Source organism: Entelurus aequoreus, linkage group LG16, assembly GCF_033978785.1.
Source record: "Entelurus aequoreus isolate RoL-2023_Sb linkage group LG16, RoL_Eaeq_v1.1, whole genome shotgun sequence".
In the NCBI taxonomy this organism is placed as follows: Eukaryota; Metazoa; Chordata; class Actinopteri; order Syngnathiformes; family Syngnathidae; genus Entelurus; species Entelurus aequoreus.
The window spans coordinates 35,523,959-35,546,443 of record NC_084746.1 but is presented as its reverse complement, the minus strand read 5'-3'; the positions used below and the strand labels follow the sequence as shown (position 1 = coordinate 35,546,443).

General features: G+C 40.8%; 1 protein-coding gene across 2 annotated transcripts in view; it reads left to right on the top strand.

Annotated features, from left to right (window-relative positions):
• LOC133630891 (spindlin-1-like) overlaps positions 1 to 22,485 on the top strand; it is a 32,213-nt gene that overhangs the window by 8,744 nt on the left and 984 nt on the right. For both annotated transcript variants that reach the window (XM_062022716.1, XM_062022715.1), the window contains exons 2-5: positions 1,064 to 1,105; positions 3,503 to 3,762; positions 7,812 to 8,045; positions 22,174 to 22,485. The exon at positions 22,174 to 22,485 is cut by the window's right edge and continues 984 nt beyond it. In XM_062022716.1, coding sequence (XP_061878700.1) covers positions 1,086 to 1,105; positions 3,503 to 3,762; positions 7,812 to 8,045; positions 22,174 to 22,379 — 720 coding nt within the window. In that variant the 5' untranslated portion in view covers positions 1,064 to 1,085 and the 3' untranslated portion in view covers positions 22,380 to 22,485. The remainder of the gene's footprint in view (positions 1 to 1,063; positions 1,106 to 3,502; positions 3,763 to 7,811; positions 8,046 to 22,173) is intronic.

Below are 22,485 nucleotides of genomic sequence, written 5' to 3'. Positions count from 1 at the left end.
CATAAATGGCGGACAATAACTGATACAGTCTGCTTTGTCAGTCCAAAAGCATTTTCCGTTTTCCGTAGTCTTCCCTCAACGGCCAGGTAATACAAAGCACACGCTACCTTTTTTATCACATTCCCGGGAGCTCGCACTCTCGTTGACTCTCCTTCGACATATGGGCAAAGTTTTTCGCTAAGTAGAATCACAGCTGACCTGGACATTCGAAAGTTTTCTTGCCGTATGAGAAGTGTTGTATCCGAAATAGCTGCAATCGCTTTCTCTTAAGGTATTCATGTGTGATTTCCACAAGCGTCTGTACATGTAGAAGAATGAAAAACATGTACATGTCTGGATGACTTACCTCCATATTTCCAGTAGTTAGCTCCAAGTTACGAAACCGCTTTATCATGAAGCTGGCTGTGGCCCGTTCTTTGTGACGTCACGTCCGGTGTGCAGCGCGGTCTTTCTGGCGTCACTTCCTCTCCGAACTCAGTTTGTAAACGATCAATGAGTCCATACAAAGCTAAGAGCCGGAGATTCACGTAATACACGGCGCACTTACCCGTGTATAAAATTGTCAGAGGAGGGGAACCTTAAACGCTGGTTTAGTGTGGCTGAAACGGGGCTTAGGTTAAATAATTATTCGTTTAAGGGGTTATCTGGCTTAGTGTAGACATAGCCTCAGATCCCACACCAGGGCAAGAAAAAACTCAACCTAATGGGATACAATGAGAAACCTTGGAATGGTTTGGAGTATGTTTGACACCCCTGACTTAACGTGTGCGTAAAAATCTCAAAATGTCCATATGCTAGGCTAACGTTTTTTGAAATGTGCAAATGTACGGTATATATAATGTGTTCATAGAATGTTTGTAAACACGCAGATTGTTCATATTTGTAAGGAAACTTGTGTCTTATGTAGTGTATACTATGCATATGCAAATAACAATTCACATGCTGTATTTGTAACAGTAAAAGCCCAACATTGTATGGAAAGTTTACATAGGTTAGTTAAGATTGAACTGTGTGTCAGCTGCTTGTGTCACTCACTACCTGGTATCTTTGTTCCCCTTTTCAGGTCTGTGTGACTTTATGGAAACATGTCAAAGAAACGGGGAAGGTAATGTCACCGAGCAGGTTTCAGTTTAAATCTGCCCAACGTGGTTTGAATAAATCTGTTCTTAAGGGACACTTCCTTGTGGTAAAGATAAGTGGTTGTCAAAACTTTTTTTCATTCACCGTGTAGCACCTCGGAAAACACTTGGCTCTCCAAGTACCACCACAACTACTAACATTAAGATACAGTAGCGTAGTAAGCCTAAGTATTCAATAAAAACAAGGCAGAGGTTTTATTTAACAAGTATATGTAAGATTTTTGGGTCACAGTAACAGTAACACTGTACACTGTGTTTAAATATTTATTTAAGTGATTATTTGGTGCACCACTAGCTGGAGCTTGCGTACCACACTTTGGAATCACTGATCTAGTTAATATATATTGGGTCTGCTTTGGTGTGAATTTATCTCCACAGTCACATTAATAACTTACGTTCTGCTTGTGTCTGCAAGGTGTTCCTTTTTCATTCTGAGATTGTAAATCAAACCATGCCCCACCTTCTCCAAAAATTTCGAAATGTATCTTTTGAAAATGTATGCTGTTAAATATATACAGTACAGGCCAAAAGTTTGGACACACCTTGTCATTCAATACGTTTTCTTTATTTTCATAACTATTTACATTGTAGATTGTCACTGAAGGCATCAAAACTATGAATGAACACGTGGAGTTATGTACTTAACAAAAAAAGGTGAAATAACTGAAAACATGTTTATATTCTAGTTTCTTCAAAATAGCCACCCTTTGCTCTGATTACTGCTTTGCACACTCTTGGCATTCTCTCGATGAGCTTCAAGCACACCTGTAAAAGGGTAAACCATTTCAGGTGTCTACCTCTTGAAGCTCATCAAGAGAATGCCAAGAGTGTGCAAAAAAAGCAATCAGAGCAAAGACACGGTTGAGAATAAGCTTCCTATATAATGTATAGATGTGCCTGTTAACAACGTTAGGTACACATGCCCACTCTCTTCTCGTTACAGAGCTGCATTAAAAAAACACTGCGGGCAGAGGCACCCAAAACTGCACGCAACCTTACACCTAAATGTGTGGACCTTATGATTTGATGCTTTGACATTGTTTAACACAAGTATCCAACATTGTAACAACATTTAGAAGTCAAAATAGACGATTATCATCAAAGGTCTCCTTTAAATCCGAAGACGCCAAATTCATACCTATTAATGACTACCAGAATATATGCAGTGTCTCAAATTCAGTATTTACGTCAGTAGACTTCAATGTAGTACTCTATGTACACCGTGTACTGTATTTAGTTTCCATCATTGCGTGAATTATGACAGTGTAGTGCTTTTGCAATTGACTACTATTTTGTGATTACACCTTTTGTTGTGAATTGCAACCACTGGATTGACCGATAAATTGCTTGTGTGTAAGTTTGGTACTTCCTCCCTTTGTGGCAACTTTTGAGTATGGTCAAGGTCCAGCACTGTGCACTCACCAATTTGAGTGTACTGTCCGGGTGCTGATGGTGCAGTGCACTGTGTTTTGTTAACACCCTAGGTCAGGGGTCGGCAACCCGCGGCTCTAGAGCCGCATGCGGCTCTTCAGCGCCGCCCTAGTGGCTCTCTGGAGCTTTTTCAAAAATGTATGAAAAATGGAAAAAGATGAGGGGAAAAAAATATTTTTTTTGTTTTAATATGGTTTCTGTAGGAGAACAATCATGACACAAACCTCCCTAATTGTTATAAAGCACACTGTTTGTATTAAACATGCTTAACTGATTCGAGTATTTGGCGAGCGCCGTTTTGTCCTACTAATTTTGGCAGTCCTTAAACTCACCTTAGTTTGTTTACATGTATAACTTTCTCCGACTTTCTAGGACGTGTTTTATGCCACTTCTTTTTCTGTCTCATTTTGACCACCAAACTTTTAACGTTGTGCATGAATGCACAAAGGTGAGTTTTGTTGATGTTATTGACTTGTGTGGAGTGCTAATCAGACATATTTGGTCACTGCATGACTGCAAGCTAATCGATGCTAACATGCTATTTAGGCTAGCTATATGTACATATTGCATCATTATGCCTCATTTGTAGGTATATTTGAGGTAATTTAGTTTCCTTTAAGTCATCTTAATTCAATTTATATTTCATGACACACTATCTGTATGTAATATGGCTTTTGAATTTTTGCGGCTCCAGACAGATTTGTTTTTGTATTTTTGGTCCAATATGGCTCTTTCAACATTTTGGGTTGCCGACCCCTGCCCTAGGTGTAAGTACGTTAGTGCACAAATTGAGACGCAGTTACTCTATGAACATAATGTAGTGCTTAAGTTATTGTGCAATTTCAAACAAAGTTAATGTGACCCTATCTCTATTCATTTGTTGAATGCATAATAATAACAACTTACCTTTGACACCTTGAATGTCCTGACAGGAAGCGTAGCAGCGAAGAGTTAAGCGAGAGCTCGGCGTCCACCCTGTACCCCGACCCAGACAACCTGCTGGGCCACAGAATTCAGCACAACTGGAGGGAGAAGGGGAACGTGACCAAGTGGAAAGGCACGGTGCTGGAGCGCCTGACCGTCAACAGCTCCCTTTACATGGTCAAATATGACGGCTTTGACTGCATCTACGGCATAGAGTTGTTCAAGGACAGCCGAGTGTCCAACCTGCAGGTGTTGGCCGAGAAAGTCGGTAAGTGTCAGGACACGCCATTGTTTTTTTCTGTTTCTGCTTTTGTTTAACTTGGACTGTTGATGGCAAGTAAGGTTGTTCTTTTTTTATCGCTGTTAATTGGTTCCAGACATGACCCCAACAAATTTACAGTACAGGCCAAAATTTGGGACACACTCTCTCCTCATTCAATGTGTTTTCTTTATTTTCATGACTATGTGGATTGTCACTGAAGGCATCAAAACTATGAATGAACACATGTGAAATTATGTACTTAACAAAAAAAGGTAAAATAACTGAAAACATGTTTTGTATTCTAGTTTCTTCAAAATAGCCACCCTTTGCTCTGATTACTGCTTTGCACACTCTTGGCATTCTCTCGATGAGCTTCAAGCACACGTGTGAAGTGAAAACCATTTCAGGTGACTACCTCTTGAAGCTCATTGAGAGAATGACAAGAGTGTGCAAAAAAAGTCATCAGAGCAAAGGGTGGCTATTTTGAAGAAACTAGAATATAAAAAATGTTTTCAGTTATTTCACCTTTTTTTGTTAAGTACATAACTCCACATGTGTTCATTCATAGTTTTGATGCCTTCAGTGACAATCCACAATGTAAATAGTCATGAAGATAAAGAAAACCCATTGAATGAGAAGGTGCGTCCAAACTTTTGGCCTGTACTGTATTTCCGCTGAGTAGGAATCATTAATCAAATATTTCATATTTTCGACCTTCTGACTACTGTACGTTTTCTAACGTTATGAGAGCCCTCTAACCTTTACACTCTTTAATCCAATATAGTGATGCTGTCTGAGGCTGAGCCAATCAGTGGCTATGATACTGAACAGCGTGCTCTGATTGGTTTGGTCTCCTCTAGTGGCAAATATTACTGTTGTATTTACAGTACAGGCCAAAGGTTTTGACACACCTTCTCATTTCAATGGGTTTTCTTTATTTTCATTACTATTTACATTGTACATTGTCACTGAAGGCATCAAAACTATGACACCTGTGAAGTGAATACCATTTCAGGTGACTTCCTCTTCAAGCTCATAGAGAGAATGCCAAGAGTGTGCAAAGCAGTAATCAGAGCAAAGCAAGGCTATTTTGAAGAAACTAGAATATAAAACATGTTTTCAGTTACTTCACTTTTTTTTGATAAGTACATAACTCCACATGTGTTCACTCATAGTTGTGATGCCTTCAGTGACAATCTACAATGTAAATAGTCATGAAAATAAAGAAAACACATTGAATGAGAAGGTGTGTCCAAACGTTTGGCCTGTACTGTATATATTAAGTGTATATGGCCATTTTAATGTTTGAAAATACTTAAATATGGAACAAAAAAATTGTCTAATATGCTTTAATTTAACCTCTAAAGGCTTAGTGGCCACATGCGTGGACAGCACCTTTTAGCTCTTATTTAAAACATTGTGTACACTACTGAATTAGGGTCTTATGGCTGCTTATGTGGACACTTATACTGCCATCTACAGGTGTCAGAAGAGTATAACATACAATGGAATTTGGAAAAAAAAAGTGTAAAAATAAGAATTAGCATGTCACTAAACATGAGGTACACGTTTGTGTACTTATGGTACGTTTGTGTACTTAAGTACATCATATCAAAAGATGATTATTAGTTTTTATTCTAATTAGGGTCCAATAAGCCCAAGTAGCAAAGAGAAATAAAAAAAGGATGTAAACAAACAGCTTGGGCCTTAAGAGGTAAAGAAATATCTTAAAAGAAATCCACGATGCGGTGAGACCGCAATTTGAAGCATAATATGGTGACCACTGATGTTGTTTTGATTGATATGTACCCAAAAACAGTTTTTTACATGACTAAGACAAGTACATTTTGGTGCAATTCTGTATTAAAAAAAGGAATTTACAATACTTTCTCTTTTTGATGTTTGATGATGGAACATACTACCCGCAAAATAAATAAACAATGGTAGCATCCCCTCATGATTTTATTGTTCAGTTTAGTTTGAACCAAAGAATTGCATCAATATGTGAATAAAGGGCAGTCTTAAAATCACTTATTTAAATTTTAAAAAAAAAGACATAAATCTCCCCAAAATAAAAAGATATACAGTACATGCATATTAAATATAATCAAAAAACATAATGAGAAATACGTTATATTGCTCCTACTAGTGTATAGTACAGCACCTTATACAAACCCTGTTTCCATATGAGTTGGGTAATTGTGTTAGATGTAAATATAAACGGAATACAATGATTTGCTAATCATTTTCAACCCATATTCAGTTGAATATGCTACAAAGACAACATATTTGATGTTCAAACTGATGAACTTTTTTTTTTTTGCAAATAATCATTAACTTTAGAAATTGATGCCAGCAACACGTGACAAAGAAGTTGGGAAAGGTGGCAAAAAATACTGATAAAGTTGAGGAATACTCATCAAACACTTATTTGGAACATCCCACAAGTGAACAGGCAAATTGGGAACAGGTGGGTGCCATGATTGGGTATAAAAGTAGATTCCAAGAAATGCTCAGTCATTCACAAACAAGGATGGGGCGAGGGTCACGACTTTGTCAACAAATGGGTGAGCAAATTGTTGAACCGGTTAAGAAAAACCTTTCTCAACCAGCTATTGCAAGGAATTTAGGGATTTCACCATCTACGGTCCGTAATATCATCAAAGGGTTCAGAGAATCTGGAGAAATCACTGCACGTAAGCAGCTAAGCCCGTGACCTTCACTCCCTCAGGCTGTACTGCATCAACAAGCGACATCAGTGTGTAAAGGATATCACCACATGGGCTCAGGAACACTTCAGAAACCCACTGTCAGTAACTACAGTTGGTCGCTACATCTGTAAGTGCAAGTTAAAACTCTCCTATGCAAGGCGAAAACCGTTTATCAACAACACCCAGAAACGCTGTCGGCTTCGCTGGGCCTGAGCTCATCTAAGATGGACTGATACAAAGTGGTAAAGTGTTCTGTGGTCTGACGAGTCCACATTTAAAATTGTTTTTGGAAACTGTGGACGTCGTGTCCTCAGGACCAAAGAGGAAAAGAAACATCCGGATTGTTATAGGCGCAAAGTTGAAAAGCCAGCATCTGTGATGGTATGGGGGTGTATTAGTGCCCAAGACATGGGTAACTTACACATCTGTGAAGGCGTCATTAATGCTGAAAGGTACATACAGGTTTTGGAGCAACATATGTTGCCATCCAAGCAACGTTACCATGGACGCCCCTGCTTATTTCAGCAAGACAATGCCAGGCCACGTGTTACATCAATGTGGCTTCATAGTAAAAGAGTGCGGGTACTAGACTGGCCTGCCTGTAGTCCAGACCTGTCTCCCATTAAACATGTGTGGCGCATTATGAAGCCTAAAATACCACAACGGGGACCCCCGGACTGTTGAACAACTTAAGCTGTACATCAAGCAAGAATGGGAAAGAATTCCACCTGAGAAGCTTAAAAAAGGTGTCTCCTCAGTTCCCAAACGTTTACTGAGTGTTGTTAAAAGGAAAGGCCATGTAACACAGTGGTGAACATGCCCTTTCCCAACTACTTTGGCACGTGTTGCAGCCATGAAATTCTAAGTTAATTATTATTTGCAAAAAAAAAAAAAAGTTTATGAGTTTTAACATCAAATATCTTGTCTTTGTAGTGCATTCAATTGAATATGGGTTGAAAAGGATTTGCAAATCAATGTATTCCATTTATATTTACATCTAACACAATTTCCCAACTCTTATGGAAACAGGGTTTGTAGTTGACTCACAGAAGTAGATGAGGTGTGACCAGTTTTTAACAAGAGTTAATGTTTCACTAAGAGTGAGACAGACATGCTGTCTTTTGTGTGGCGCTTCACAATGCCAACTCCTGTCTCATTCTCTTCAGAGGGCACGCTGCAGATTGCGCTAACCGCTGCCGGTCGCAGCGTAGTGGGACTAACAAACACTTTAAAGTGCGAGCCGAGCGTTGCGTAAAGCTCTCAGTTGTGATAGCGCTTTGTCAGCACGTCTCGGATCTGAAGAGTTCCCAGAACTCATTAAGGTGTCGTGTCCTTCCTTCGCAGTGAATAATAAGATCAAGGTGCCTCCTGGGGCCGAAGAGCTGGTTGGACGGGCGGTGGAACATCTGTTTGAAAAGGAGGACGGTGAGAAAAACGAATGGCGGGGCATGGTGCTATCCCGGGCACCCGTCATGACCCACTGGTATTACATCACCTACGAGAAGGACCCTGTGCTCTACATGTACCAGCTGTGGGACGATTACAAAGACGGCGATCTTCGTGTTCTTCCTGAATCAGGTAGGGTAACCCTCAGCCTATTGTCTGTGTGCATACAAGCATTGCTGCGGTATGCCCAACCAACAAAACTATTTGTACAGAAATATTTATTGGAAGATGTGCGTATTTTACTGCAGAATCTCAAAATTAGAATGCTCTCGTGGTCATAGGCTGTGTCTCAAATTGAATACCTTTTGTCAATAAACTTCACTAAGTGTATTGTGTACGTAGTGCCTGAGGGGTGGCCAAGATGGTGTCATAATTATGTCATCATTCAATTTGCACAATTGGCTACGTAGTGCTGTACGGTGCAAAAAATGTACTCGCAAATGCACCTACAAATAGGCCGTGCGACTTTGGGGGGAAAAAAACGGTTGCACATGTGTTGATGTACTATAATAATGTTTACCTATAAAAACACCATTCATTATTTTAATGTTGCTGCTGACGTTTAATCATGTCCTCTTAAACCAGGGCACTTTATCTTACATTTTGTTATTTTGTGTTTTTGTTAGCTAAAGAATTGAGCATAGCTAAAAAATAAATTTTATGAAGTTTGGAGATTATATTTTTACTTTTGTTAAATTATTTCCAAGACTTTTTCTTTTTTCTTATTTCAAAACACCTCTTAAGTTGGGATCCTATTATGCAATACTATTATCAGTCTAAATTTTCTATGACTGGTCCTCAAATTCATCCTGCAGAGCAGACAGTCCGATGTTATGCAAATCACAAAGTGTTCACGGTTCTGCCCGCATCCTCCAATCATTTGTGGCAGCTTTGGGGTACTTTGAAGTCTGCCAGCAACTTCCAATTTGTCTATAAACCAGAGCAACGTTTACTCCAATCAGCAGATGTCCTGTTGTCATAATTACGAATAGGTGGATATCTTCACGTCCTCGACTGAAAGGGTCGCTAGGCGCGCGGCGCTCCTTCTTCTCTCAATAGTCCGTCGTGTGTCCAGCAACAACCGCTCCGTCAAGACAAGCAGGTTCCCCCAATCCCAAGATCTTATCAATTTCGTTGAGGCCAGTTGATTAGTTCCAATTAGGGATGTCCGATAATGGCTTTTTGCCGATATCCGATATTCCGATATTGTCCAACTCTTTAATTACCGATACCGATATCAACCGATACCGATATCAACCGATATATGCAGTCGTGGAATTAACACATTATTATGCCTAATTTGGACAACCATGTATGGTGAAGATAAGGTACTTTTTAAAAATAATAATAAAATAAGATAACTACCGTATTTCCTTGAATAGCCGCAGGGGCGTTAATTAATTTAAAACCTCCTGTCACTCCTGCGTTTACCGGAAACCGGCGGGATGGCCGTGTATGCGGTAATTATTTTAAAACCTCTTCTCACTCCGGCGTTTACCAAAAGGAATCCATAAAATTTAGGCGTGCGCTTTGAGTGTGATGAAAGCATACCATCATGAAAAGCACATTTAATTAAAAAAACGTTATTATGGTCTTACCTGTACTTATAAATGGAGTCCATTTGCAGCTCCTTCTGACCAAAAGCATCGATAACTTGTTTATAGAAGTCTTCCTTATTTTCTTTCTTCAGTTTTAAAAGTCTCTGTTTCGATGGAGATATTCCTTTAATTATTACCTCCTGCTTCGATTGAAAGTCCGGTTTAGAAAACTGTTTTATTTTAGATACCGGTATGTAATCCTCCTTGTTAAAAGTTCAGGCAGAGGAAAAAAAAAAAATCTCTTGCTGCGTGTGTTCACTTCTTCTGCAGTACCGGAAGTCGCAAGACGGATCACTCGCGCGGCAGCGCCCTCTACCCATAGGTGGATTAATGACCGGGCCTACCGGGCCCAGGCCCAGGGGGCCAGAGGCCCCAAGGGGCCAGGCCAACTTGGCCCCGCGGCCGCGACCCAAGCAAAACTACTTTTGCAAAAATAATAATCTTAAGCCCCAAGGGGCCAGGCCAACTTGGCCCCGCGGCCATGATCCATAGAGGGTAAGAGGCCCCAAGGGGCCAGGTCAACTTGGCCCCGCGGCCGCGACCCACAGAGGGCCAGAGGCCCCAAGGGGCCAGGCCAACATGGCCCCGCGGCCATGATCCATAGACGGTCAGAGGCCCCAAGGGGCCAGGCCAACTTGGCCCCGCGGCCACGATCCATAGAGGGTCAGAGGCCCCAGGGGGCCAGGTCAACTTGGCCCCGCGGCCACGATCCATAGACGGTCAGAGGCCCCAAGGGGCCAGGCCAACTTGGCCCCGCGGCCACGACCCACAGAAGGCCAGAGGCCCCAAAGGGCCAGGCCAACTTGGCCCCGCGGCCGCGAGCCACAGAAGGCCAGAGGCCCCAAGGGGCCAGGTCAACTTGGCCCCGCGGCCACGATCCATAGAGGGTAAGAGGCCCCAAGGGGCCAGGTCAACTTGGCCCCGCGGCCGCGACCCACAGAGGGCCTGAGGTCCTAAGGGGTCAGGCCAACTTGGCCCCGCGGCCATGATCCATAGAGGGCCAGAGGCCCCGAGGGGTCAGGCCAACTTGGCCCCGATCCATAGAGGGTCAGAGGCCCCAAGGGGCCAGGCCAACTTGGCCCCGCGGCCACGACCCACAGAGGCCCCAAGGGGCCAGGCAAAATTGGCCCCGCGGCCATGATCCACAGATGGCCAGAGGCTCTCAATCATTATTATCAAAGCTAATTCTCAAATTGGATGGATCACACAACCTCACTCACATATTCTTTATCAATTATTAAAGGTTGTTTCTGAATTTTGATCACAGAACTTAATGCAAATATTCTTGATTGATTGACAAAGCTCATTCTCAAATTTTGATTACACAACCTTACTCTGACAAATTATCATTATCAAAAAGCTCTATCTCGAATTTGGATCACAGAATCTCACTCAAGTATTCTTAGCTGTGCCCCTCCCCCATCAAGTCTTTCATAAACCGGTCTGTTCTTTTAGAATCTCCTCATTTGGTATTTTGAACTCGTGAGAGACTGCTCAAAATTTGGTTTCCTTTCCCTCAGTTCAGACTCAGAGATAATTTGAAATCATTCAACAAGAAGTTTAACGCGCGCACACACACACACACACACACTTGAGTTGAGCATTACTTGGAAATTCTTATATTTTCCATTTTGCTGTTATTATCAGCATCTTCCCATTTTGTCCTTTTCTTTCGAGAAAGTTTACAGTCTGACATTTGTCACTGCTGTCAGTTAATAACTTTTTGGTCTTTGACCCATTTTGTCACTTTCTCGATTCGATCGTCACTGACCACTCTCTCCTGTCTGGCAGACATCGTTGCTGCCATCATAGCTAGCAAGCTGCCTGCAGCGGGTCATCCCTATGTTCCCCGTCCCTATGTTACCCGGGTCCTATGTTCCCCTCTACCGGGGAACTAAGGACCCTTTTTAAAAAAAAGGGTTCTATGTTCCCCGCTGCGGGGAACGTACAACACTTTTTCCAGAAAAGGGTTCTATGTTCCCCGCTGCTTCCAATGCGCGACTAAGTAAGACGCACGCAGACACGCATGACAGAGACGCGTTTAAGTTGTCGAAGGAAGGAAGTTCGCGTTTGAGTTGCTCTATCTGCTGCCGCACGCCCTGTGACAGGTTAGGTTTAGGGATGGTTTTGGTCAGGGCACAATTTCGCCAAAAAAGTGCTCCACAACGCCCTGTGACAGGTTAGGTTTAGGGATAGTTTTGGTCAGGGCACAATTTCGCCAAAAAAAAGTGCTCCACAACGCCCTGTGACAGGTTAGGTTTAGGGATGGTTTTGGTCAGGGCACAATTTCGCAATTTCGCCAGATACAATGCAGGGAACATAGGACCCTTTTTTAGAAAAAGGGTCCTAAGTTCCCCGGTCGCATACAAAGACCCAGGAACAACCGGGGAACATAGGACCCGGGGAACATAGGACCCGGGGAACATAGGCACGCTCCCGCCTGCAGATAGCAACATTTTGGTGTCCTTTGGGAAAATATTTAGAAAGAAGACAAAAGTACACACAGTTGTACAACTATTATCTTTATGATCTTTTTTTTGTTAGTTTCTCTGTTACTGTGTGTGGCCAATTAAGCGACTTTTGGCCATACCTGGCTGGTGACATTTAGCGACTTTCTGGTTGATGTTAAGATTAATAATAGCAACAGTTCTCTTCATCTTAATGCAATTTATTGTGTCTGTCTCTCCACATTTTGCCATTAGGTACTTTGAGCTCTTGTTGGTCAGTCACTCTAAGGTACATTGTTGCTGCCATCATAGCTAGCAAGCTGCCTGCAGATAGCGACATTTTGGTGTCCTTTGAGAAATATTAAGAAAGAAGACAAAAGTACAAGACATTGTACGATTACTATCTTTTTAAAATTATTTGTTTCACTGTGTGATTGACCGACTTTGCCGCTAGATTTCGCGTCTTTTGGCCATACCTGGCTAGCGACTAAAAACATCATTTAGCGACTTTTTGGTTGTGAAGATAAGTGGTAAAAGCAGATCTTCCTGTTGGTCTTCCCACATTTTGCCATTTGGTACTTTGCACTCTTCTTGGTCACTCCAAGGCATTTGTCCCTGCCTTCAGCTAGTCACTTGGCTCTTTTGGAATATATTTCACTGTAATTGGCTCTCTCTCTCTCTTTCTCCTCAGTACAAATCAGCCTGTTCCCTTGCCATTCATCACTGACCACTCTGCTCTCCTGTCTGTCAGACATTATTGCTGCTTGCAGATAGCTTGGGGTCCTTAGAGAAAATATCAGAAGAGAAAAGTACACAATTATCTTAATTATCTTTTTTATTCAGTCAGTCCTTCAGTGAGTCCCAGTGTGTTGGCGATTAAGCAACGTTGGCATTCAATTAGCGACTTTTGGCCATACATGGCTGGCGACTCAAAAAACTAGAAAAAAAGTACAAAAAGTTGTACAATTAATATCTTTATTATCCTTAATTCCCCTGAATCCTAGAGTGTGTTGCAATTAAGCAACTTTGCTGCTAGGTTTAGCGACTCTTGTTTTGGGCATACCTGGCTAGCGACTACAAACATTATTCAGCAACTTTTTGGCTGTTAAGATTAACGTTAATAAATTAAATCCTAATACAATTTATTGTGTTGGTCTCGCCATCTTGCTATTAGGTACTTTGAATTCTTGTTGGTCTCTGCTAAGGTATCTGGCTGTTGTCTTTGCCTTCAGTTAGTCACTTGGCTCTGGAATATATTTAACTGTACTTGGCTCTCTCTTTCTCCTCAGTACAAATCAGTCTGTTCCCTTGCCATTTAGACATTTTCTTGATTGGATCATCACTGACCACTCTGCTCTCCTGCTGTCTATCAGACATTGTTGCTCCCATCATAGCTAGCAAGCTGCCTTGGTGTCCTTTGTGAAAATATTTAGATAGAAGACTAAAGTGCACAAAGGTGTACAATTATTATCTTTTCAAAATATTTGTTTCACTGTCAGTGTGATTGACCGACTTTGCCGCTAGATTTCGCGTCTTTTGGCCATACCTGGCTAGCGACTGAAAACATCATTTAGCAACTTTTTGGTTGTGAAGATAAGAGGTAAAAGCAGATCTGCCTGTTGGTCTTTCCACATTTTGCCATTTGGTACTTTGCACTCTTGTTGGTCACTCCAAGGCATTTGTCCCTGCCTTCAGCTAGTCACTTGGCTCTTTTGGAATATATTTCACTGTAATTGGCTCTCTCTCTCTTTCTCCTCAGTACAAATCAGTCTGTTCCCTTGCCATTTAGACATTTTCTTGATTCGATCATCACTGACCACTCTGCTCTCCTGCTGTCTATCAGACGAATCAGTTGATTCTCTGCTCTCAATTGTCTATGCTAGTAAGCTGTTATTCTCTGCTTTGGAGTGTTGATGCTGGGTTGCTAGTTTTCTAAATCACCTCACACACTTGAAGGAAGCAGCACCGATCATAAACACACAAACAAACTCACACACACACACACACACACACACACACACACACACACACACACACACACACACACACACACACACACACATAGTTGGTTTATCTGTTGTGATAGGCAAAGAGCCAATGTGCAAAGAAAGAAGGGAAATATGGATCATAAACGTTTAAGTGGAGGAGCTAGAAAAAAAATTCAGCAAGAAAAGAAAAAAAAGGAATCAGTTTTACTTGAGAGTGTTCCAAATATCTCCAGCTTCTTCAGTACAAAGACATCTGCTGAAAGCAATTCTATAAATGCTACTGCAAATTCAGCTAAGGTTAGCAATGCACCTGAGCTAGCATGTAGCTCCCAAGATCCTGAGACCACTACAAGTGTAGACACTGAACCAAATGCTTCTGATGCTTATGATTCAACCAATTCAGCAGTAGCCAGTTGCTCGGATGAATGTGAGGTCACTGCACCTCTGGACAGCATAGAAAATGAGCTGAATCTTTCTTCAACACCATCTACAGTGACAACTCTACCTAGTGATCCCGCTAAATGGGCTGAGACCCTCACTGAGTCAATGAAGGAAGTTCTTATTCAAAGAGGTGCAAAATCATTTCACAACCGTCACAGCCATTATCCAGCTTCTGTGAGGAACAGTGGGCTAGGAGGCAAAACCCGATGCCTAAACAATGAACATTTTACTTCACACTTGCCCAATGGACAACGAGTACAAAGAGAGTGGCTGATGTACTCTCCCTCTACTGGTAATGTTTACTGCTTTGCATGCAAACTGTTTTCCCCAAAAACGCATTCTTTTGTGACAGGCTATTGTGATTGGAAACACTCAGAAAGATTTGGTGAACATGAGCGAAGTGCTGAGCACATAACCTGCATGCAAGCAGTCTTGAACCGCGCCAAAGGTGCCACAGTTGATGCAGACCTGTTCAAACAGTTTCAGGCAGAGAGCAGCTATTGGAGGCAGGTGTTACAAAGAGTTGTTGCAGTCATTAAATTCCTTGCAGAAAGGGGCCTTGCATTTAGGGGTAAAAATGAATCGTTAGGGTCTCCTCTCAATGGGAACTACCTTGGTATTCTGGAGGTCCTGGCTGAATTTGATCCCTTTCTAAAGGATCACATCAGAAAGTTTGGGCAGATGGGTCGAGGTAATACCTCATATCTGTCCTCCACCATTTGTGAGGAATTCATTGAATTGATGGGTGCAAAAACCAAACAGGCTATAGCAGATGAACTGCAAGCAAGCAAATACTACTCTATCATTGTGGATTCAACCCCAGATTTATCTCATGTGGACCAATTGACATTCATATTCCGTTTTGTTAGCAAAGAGGGCAGTGTTGTTGAACGCTTTGTGGGTTTTGAGCCCATTACTAGCCATACAGGTGAAAGTTTGGCTAACTGTGTCATGTCTGTGTTGGAAAATCTAGGGTTAGAGCTGTCAAATTGCAGGGGGCAGGCTTATGATAATGCCAGCAACATGTCAGGGAGGTATAATGGGTTGCAGGCTCACTTAAAGAAAAGCAACCCATTAATACACTATATTCCATGTGCAGCTCACTCTTTGAATTTGGTGGGAGTCAACAGCATTGACAGATGTGGAAATGAAGTCTCTAAGTATTTTGACTTGATTCAGTCTATTTACAACTTCACAACTGCATCCACACACCGATGGGACAGGGTATTTGGCAATTCCAACATAGATCTCACACTTAAAGCTTTATCCAACACGCGTTGGAGTTGCCGTGCAGAATCTACCAAAGCACTGTGGCAGAACTACAGTAAAATAAAAGCAGCACTACAGGTTATTTCCACTGATGACACAGAGAAACGAGACACACGAACTGAAGCTGACAGTCTAGTGCGGAAGCTGGATTCACTTGAGATGGCCTTCATGGCAGGCTTTTGGGACACTGTTCTGTCCAGATTTCAGGCCACAAGTCTGCAACTTCAAAAAGCAGACATGGACCTTGGTACAGCAGTTAGATTGCTGGAATCTCTGCGCACCTTTGTTCTCTCCCAAAGAGATCTATTTGATCATTTTGAGCAGAAAGCCTTAAACATGTTGGGTGGCACCCCATCTTACAGGGCTGAACGGACGAGGAAACGTAAAAAGTTTGCTGATGAATCAGCATCCCCAGATGTTGTGCTTGAGGGAAGGCAACTGTTTCAAATAGAGACATTTATTGCCTCTATTGATCAACTGAGTTCAAGCCTTAATCACCGTCTGGAGGCCTACAAACATCTGAACAATTTGTTCAGTGTCCTTTTCTCTTTGGATACAGAGTCCAATGCTTCAGTCCTTCACAAGGCCAAGATTCTCACTGAATCATACCCATCTGACCTCAATGAAAGTCTTGGACAGGAGCTTATACAGTTCAAATCTTTTATACAGCTCAACAACACTGATGAGGAGAGGACCCCTTCAGGACTGCTCAAAACAATAATACATTTTGGACTACAGCCTACGTTTCCTAATACATACATTGCGCTACAGATTTTTCTCACTCTACCGGTCAGTAACTGTGAGGGAGAACGCTCATTCTCTCTTTTGTCAAGAGTAAAAAATGAGCTGCGCACAAGAATGACTCAGAAAAGATTAAATGCGTTATCTCTAATGGCAATTGAGAGTGAGCTGACAAGAGAGTTGGACTTCAATGATGTGGTGGATGATTTTGCAAAATTGAAAGCACGAAAGAAACCCCTTGCTTAAAGGTGCACTGTGTAAGATTTTTAGGTTATTTCCAGAATTCACCCATTCACTAATGTTAGGCTACCTGTTTTCATGAATACTTACCACCACCATAAAATTCTAAGTATCCATTATGACTTGGAGAATTGCACTTTTGCCATTTCTGGGAAGTGTCACCTGGATTGTGAAGATAGGATTGACTTTAGGCAGAAGCTTGGTGCTTTCTCTGGCAAACTGAACCTCAAGCTTCAATCTCTGCAGCTTTGCATTCTTGTGCAGACTTTCATCCACAAGGAACTTTTCAACTTCCCCACTATCGTGAAGGGGCCATCAAAAGATTTCAGTGTGTCCAGCATGTCTAGTCTCTTACTCTCCTTTCTTTGAGCCATCTCTTGTTTCTCATCTGCCCTACTCTCGAATTTTGCCTTCATGAATTTACTCCAGTTGAGTTCAACCTCCCTTTTTGCTTGTGCTGCTGCCTTGAAACCTCTGAAGCTCCTGGCTCTTCTGTAAAATTATTGACCTATTGACTGCGTTCAGTGTGCCCAACTTCTTCAGTTTGTAGTCCACCTTGCCACATTGTCTCTCCATCCCAATGTTGTGCACAGGGGTGCCATCAATGTTACTAGCCTGTTCACTGACAGGGTCCATTGGGAAGGTCTCCTCATCCATCCTCTGCCTGGCCAGGACAGTCTTCAGATGGGGCAGCATGAGATCTGTCAGCTGCTTCACTTCATCCAAGTATTCGGCAGCCACGTCTGACACTGAGTTCAGGACATGTCCAGTGCCTGTCCAGCCACTATAGCATTCTTGGAAATGGGCTATCTTGACCTGCATGCAGCCCTTGTACCATGAACTGGCCTACACCTTTCTTTGTGGTGCTCTCCGATGCATGTTATCATTTTACCTTTCTCCTTCTCCTCAAGCTTAACCACAAATAGATACAGACTTTGAGCCTCAATTTGCTGCACAGCTGCCGTTATGCCAATGTGTTTTCCTAAGATATTATTTTATTTTTAATGATAGAAGGGAGGAAAAGGGGGCAAAAATCATGTCCGATTTAGTTTTTTGGGTGGGTTGGTTGGTTTATTTCATGATAGCTACCAACTTCCAATACATAATATCTCTCAAATGACCCAATGCACCATCACTGAAGTGGGCGTAATCATTTTCAAAAATGTTTATTTTTAGGCCATTTATCCCCTCCCCCTGTGTCTGTGTGAAACCTGTGCTTGTCAGTGTCTGTGTGGTATACCTAATAGTGTGTGTGCAGTATGTGCACTCTTCTGTACAGTACAGTGTGCATGTCTGTTCACAGTATACAGTATTTCTTGCATAGTGCGTGCGTGTGTGTGCGCCCACACGCGCGGGGGGTTGAGGGGCCAAGACCATGTCAGGCCCAGGGGGCCAAAATTTCTTAATCCGCCCCTGCCTCTACCACCAGGAGGCGGGAGTCATTTAATGACTTATACAGTATTTCACACACGCAGCTACGGTATATTAATAAAACATAGCTGCTTACTGTTTTCTTTAGCATATTGTACCGGTATTCAATAGCTTGGACCTTAAATCCTACTGAAAAGCTCTTTATCTTTTTTCCTTTGTGCGATTGTAAACTACTGAAAGCAGCTTCCTCCATTTTGAAAATGAGGACAGATGCGTCACTTGTGACGTAACGAATTTGACCCGGTGGAAGTTCTAGCCATATGCTAAATATTTTGCGAAACGAGTTTGACCCGGCGAAAATTATAGACATGCGATAATAAAATTAATATTTTGCGAAACGAATTTGATCCAGCTTCAATAATAACCCGGCGATAAGGCCAAGCATGCGTTAATTATTTTGAGAAACGAGTTTGACCCGGCAGTAATTCTAGACGTGCGAATACTATATTCCCTGCGCCAATTCAAGGAAATACGGTAAATTAAAAACATTTTCTTGAATAAAAAAGAAAGTAAAACAATATAAAAACAGTTACATAGAAACTAGTAATGAATGAAAATGAGTAAAATTAACTGTTAAAGGTTAGTACTATTAGTGGACCAGCAGCACGCACAATCATGTATGCTTACAGACTGTATCCCTTGCAGACTGTATTGATATATAATGTAGGAACCAGAATATTGATAACAGAAAGAAATGGGGGGAGGGAGGTTTTTTGGGTTGGTGCACTAATTGTAAGTGTATCTTGTGTTTTTTATGTTGATTTAATAAAAATAAAAAAATGAATAAAAAAAAACCCGATACAGATAATAAAAAAACCGATACCGATAATTTCTGATATTACATTTTAACGCATTTATCCCTGCCGATATTATCGGACATCCCTAGTTCCAATGTTTAGATTTGGAGAGCAGTGCAAAAAGAAGCAACAAATAAGTGAAGACAACACAAGACAAAGAAGCAAGCAGGAGAGGAAAGGGGAGCGTCCGCTCTCGATGAGTGCCAGTGAGGGGTTGCCAAGACAGTGTCATAATTATGTAATCGTATAATTTGCTCAATTGGCTACGTAGTGCTGTACGGTGCAAGAAATGTATTCGCAAATGCGCCTACAAATAGACCGTGCGACTTTGGAAAAAAAAACGGTTGCACATTTGTTGATGTACTATAATAATGTTTACCTATAAAAACACTATTAATTATTTTAATGTTGCTGCTAACGTTTACATGTCCTCTTAAACCAGGGCACTTTATCTTACATTTTGTGTTTTTGTGTTTTTGTTAGCTGAATTATTGAGCATAGCTAAAAAAATGTTTAAAGAAGTTTGGAGATTATATTTTACTTTTGTTAAATTATTTCCAAGACCTTTTCTTTTTTCTTATCTCAAAACACCTCTTAAGTTGGGATCCTATTATGCAATCCTATTATAAGTCCCGAAATTTAAAAAAACAAGGCATTGTGGAAATATTTAGTTACGTCAACAAATATTTCCCTTTATCGGTTAGTGTATGGGCCAAACTATATCGGGATATGAGTTTTGGTCCATATCGCCCAGCCCTACACTCGTGTTGGTGACTGCGCTAGGACAGTTTAGGGATGTTCTCTATGTTTAATAATTGAGCGTTACATTAGGCCTTATGATGGCATTGTGTTTAATTATATATATATATATATATATATATATATATATATATATATATATATATATATATATATATATATATATATATATATATATATATATATATATATATATATATATGAGGGCACATGTGTACCTTGTCTGAGTGGTAATAATGAAATTGGGATATTATAGACATTTCATATTGCTCCAAAAAAAATTGCTATTACTGAAAAAGCTAAGCGTACAACACACTGGTTAGTTACTGAAAACCAGAAACTAGTTACAGTTACTAGTTACTTTATCTCAAAAGTAACTCAGTTACTAACTCGGTTACTTACACCAAAAAGTAATGCGTTACTGTGAAAGGTAACTATTTAGTTACTTCTTCTACTTTTTTTTTAAAGCTCCCATTAATGCCCTTTTAGCCTTCATTTCAGTACTGTTATTGCACTGGAGAATAATACAATGTGTTGATCAACTTGACATGCATTTGCATCACTGAACTCTGCTAAGCAATTTGGTCTACATACAACACACAAAAACAAAGATATGTTTCAAAGGGCCAATTTATTTCAGGCCAGAACAAATTGACAAAACTATTATAAATAGCTGCAACTTAACATATTTCAGTAACAAACAGCATAATAATAACATAGCTGTAAACCTGGCTTCACCTATAGGCACACGTGACATACACAAAGCCTAATCAGGCAGATTTGAATTGTTGTTTTGGGCAGTAGACGGGATCTTCGATCCAAGACACAACTTACATTTAACTAAAATGTTCTTTTCTTTGTGCTCGACAAAAGAAAAGAAGTGAGAATATCTCATACTTGCCAACTCTCCCGAATTTCAGTGCCTCTCCCCGGGACAACCATTCTCCCAAATTTCTTCCGATTTCCAGCCGGACTCAAGGCACGGCCTCTCCAGGTCCGTGCGGACCTGAGTGAGGAGAGCCTGTCGTCACGTCCGCTTGGCCAACCAAAAAGTAACCACTGAACACTATACCGTATAGTGTTCTGTGGTTACTTTTTTCCACCAAAAAGTAACCACAGAACACTATACCGTATAGGGTTCTGTGGTTACTTTTTGGTTGGCCAACGGTTTACGTTGTATTGGGCACACCCAGACACACACAGAGCGCAGAGGAAGAATCAGAAGCACGTCACTGCAGCGCTCCAATAAAACACACTCAGATCTTCTGTTTCTAGCCGATACTACATAAAAAATAACGTAAAATAACGCAGTAACGCATCATGTAGTAACGGTAACTGAGTTACTGAATATAAAAAATAACGCGTTAGATTACTAGTTACCGCCGAAACTAACGGCGTTACACACATACATATATATATATATATATATATATATATATATATATATATATATATATATATATATATATATATATATATATATATATATATATATATATATTATATACACACACAAACATACAGTTTGGTGACCCCAAACTTTTGAACGGTAGTGTATATCAAAATCAAGTACCTACTGTACTGTTTACTTGTTGAAATACCCTTATTAGAGCTAAAATCTACCCAAACGACCACTTTGCTGCTGCCAAAAATGTATTTAAAGTAATATTTTGATATTGACACATCTCAACTCTGCATATTTGACTAGAATAACCTTATGGGCATTACATATATCAAAATCAAGTACCTACTATACTGTTTACTTGTTGAAATACACTTCAAATCAATTTTTGGCAGCAGCAAAGTGGTCATTTGGGTAGATATTTGCTCTAAAAAGGGTATTTCAACAAGTAAACAGTACATTAGGAACTTGATTTAGATATATGTAATGCTCATAAGGGTATTCTAGTAAAATATGCAGAGATGAGATGTGCAGTGGTCCTCGTCAGCCAGATAACTTTAATTTTGGGGCGCCAGTGGTAAAGTTTAGATCCATGAAGGAAAGAAAAACGTGAATGAATGTTTAGAACTGAATACATTGACATATGCATAAAAAATTGTTTTCTTTTGTATTATTTTTTAAAATGAATTAAGTATCGTTTATGACAACCTTTTTCCAAAACAATATAGAATGTGAGATATTACAGAATAATGCATACATTTATCGTTTGTTTTTTCAAAACGGTAAAAAAAAAGTGGGCCCCCAGAAATTTACTGTGGGACCCCATTTTGAAAATTCCTAGCGCCAACACTGTATGTTGTTAATGTTATTATTTGATTGTATGTATACACCCACCTGTCTGGGGAATACATTTGGAGCCTTTGGTTAAAAAAGCTGACATATCTACATATTTTTACATGTTCATTAATACAGTATGTGCTGTCCCTATTTTAAATAAAGAATTGAAATTGAAAGACATTGAACATTACTGCCCCCTGCTGAACACAGATATTCACTACTCAATGCCCATGTTTATTTGTTGTAATCCTGTAGTTTTAGTGGCAGCACCCGCTCATGTTTCACTGCTCTCATTTTCTCTTCTCTGCAGAGAACAAACACCTGCTCCCAGCAGACAGGAAGCCGGGGGAGGAGCCAGAGAGCCTTGTGGGTAAACAGGTGGAGTATGTCACAGATAACGGCCTCAAAAGGACGGGTCTGGTCATCTACCAAGTCCCGGCCAAGCCCACGGTGTACTACATCAAATACGACGACGACGTTCACATCCACGTCTACGACCTGGTTAAAACCACCTAGTACTGACAGTCACCTTCCCCCAGCCAGGCGTTACCGCTTGACGTGTTACCGACTTTTCTTCCCCAGCGACGGAGGAAAATGTGCCGATGATGATTATCTTTCATTT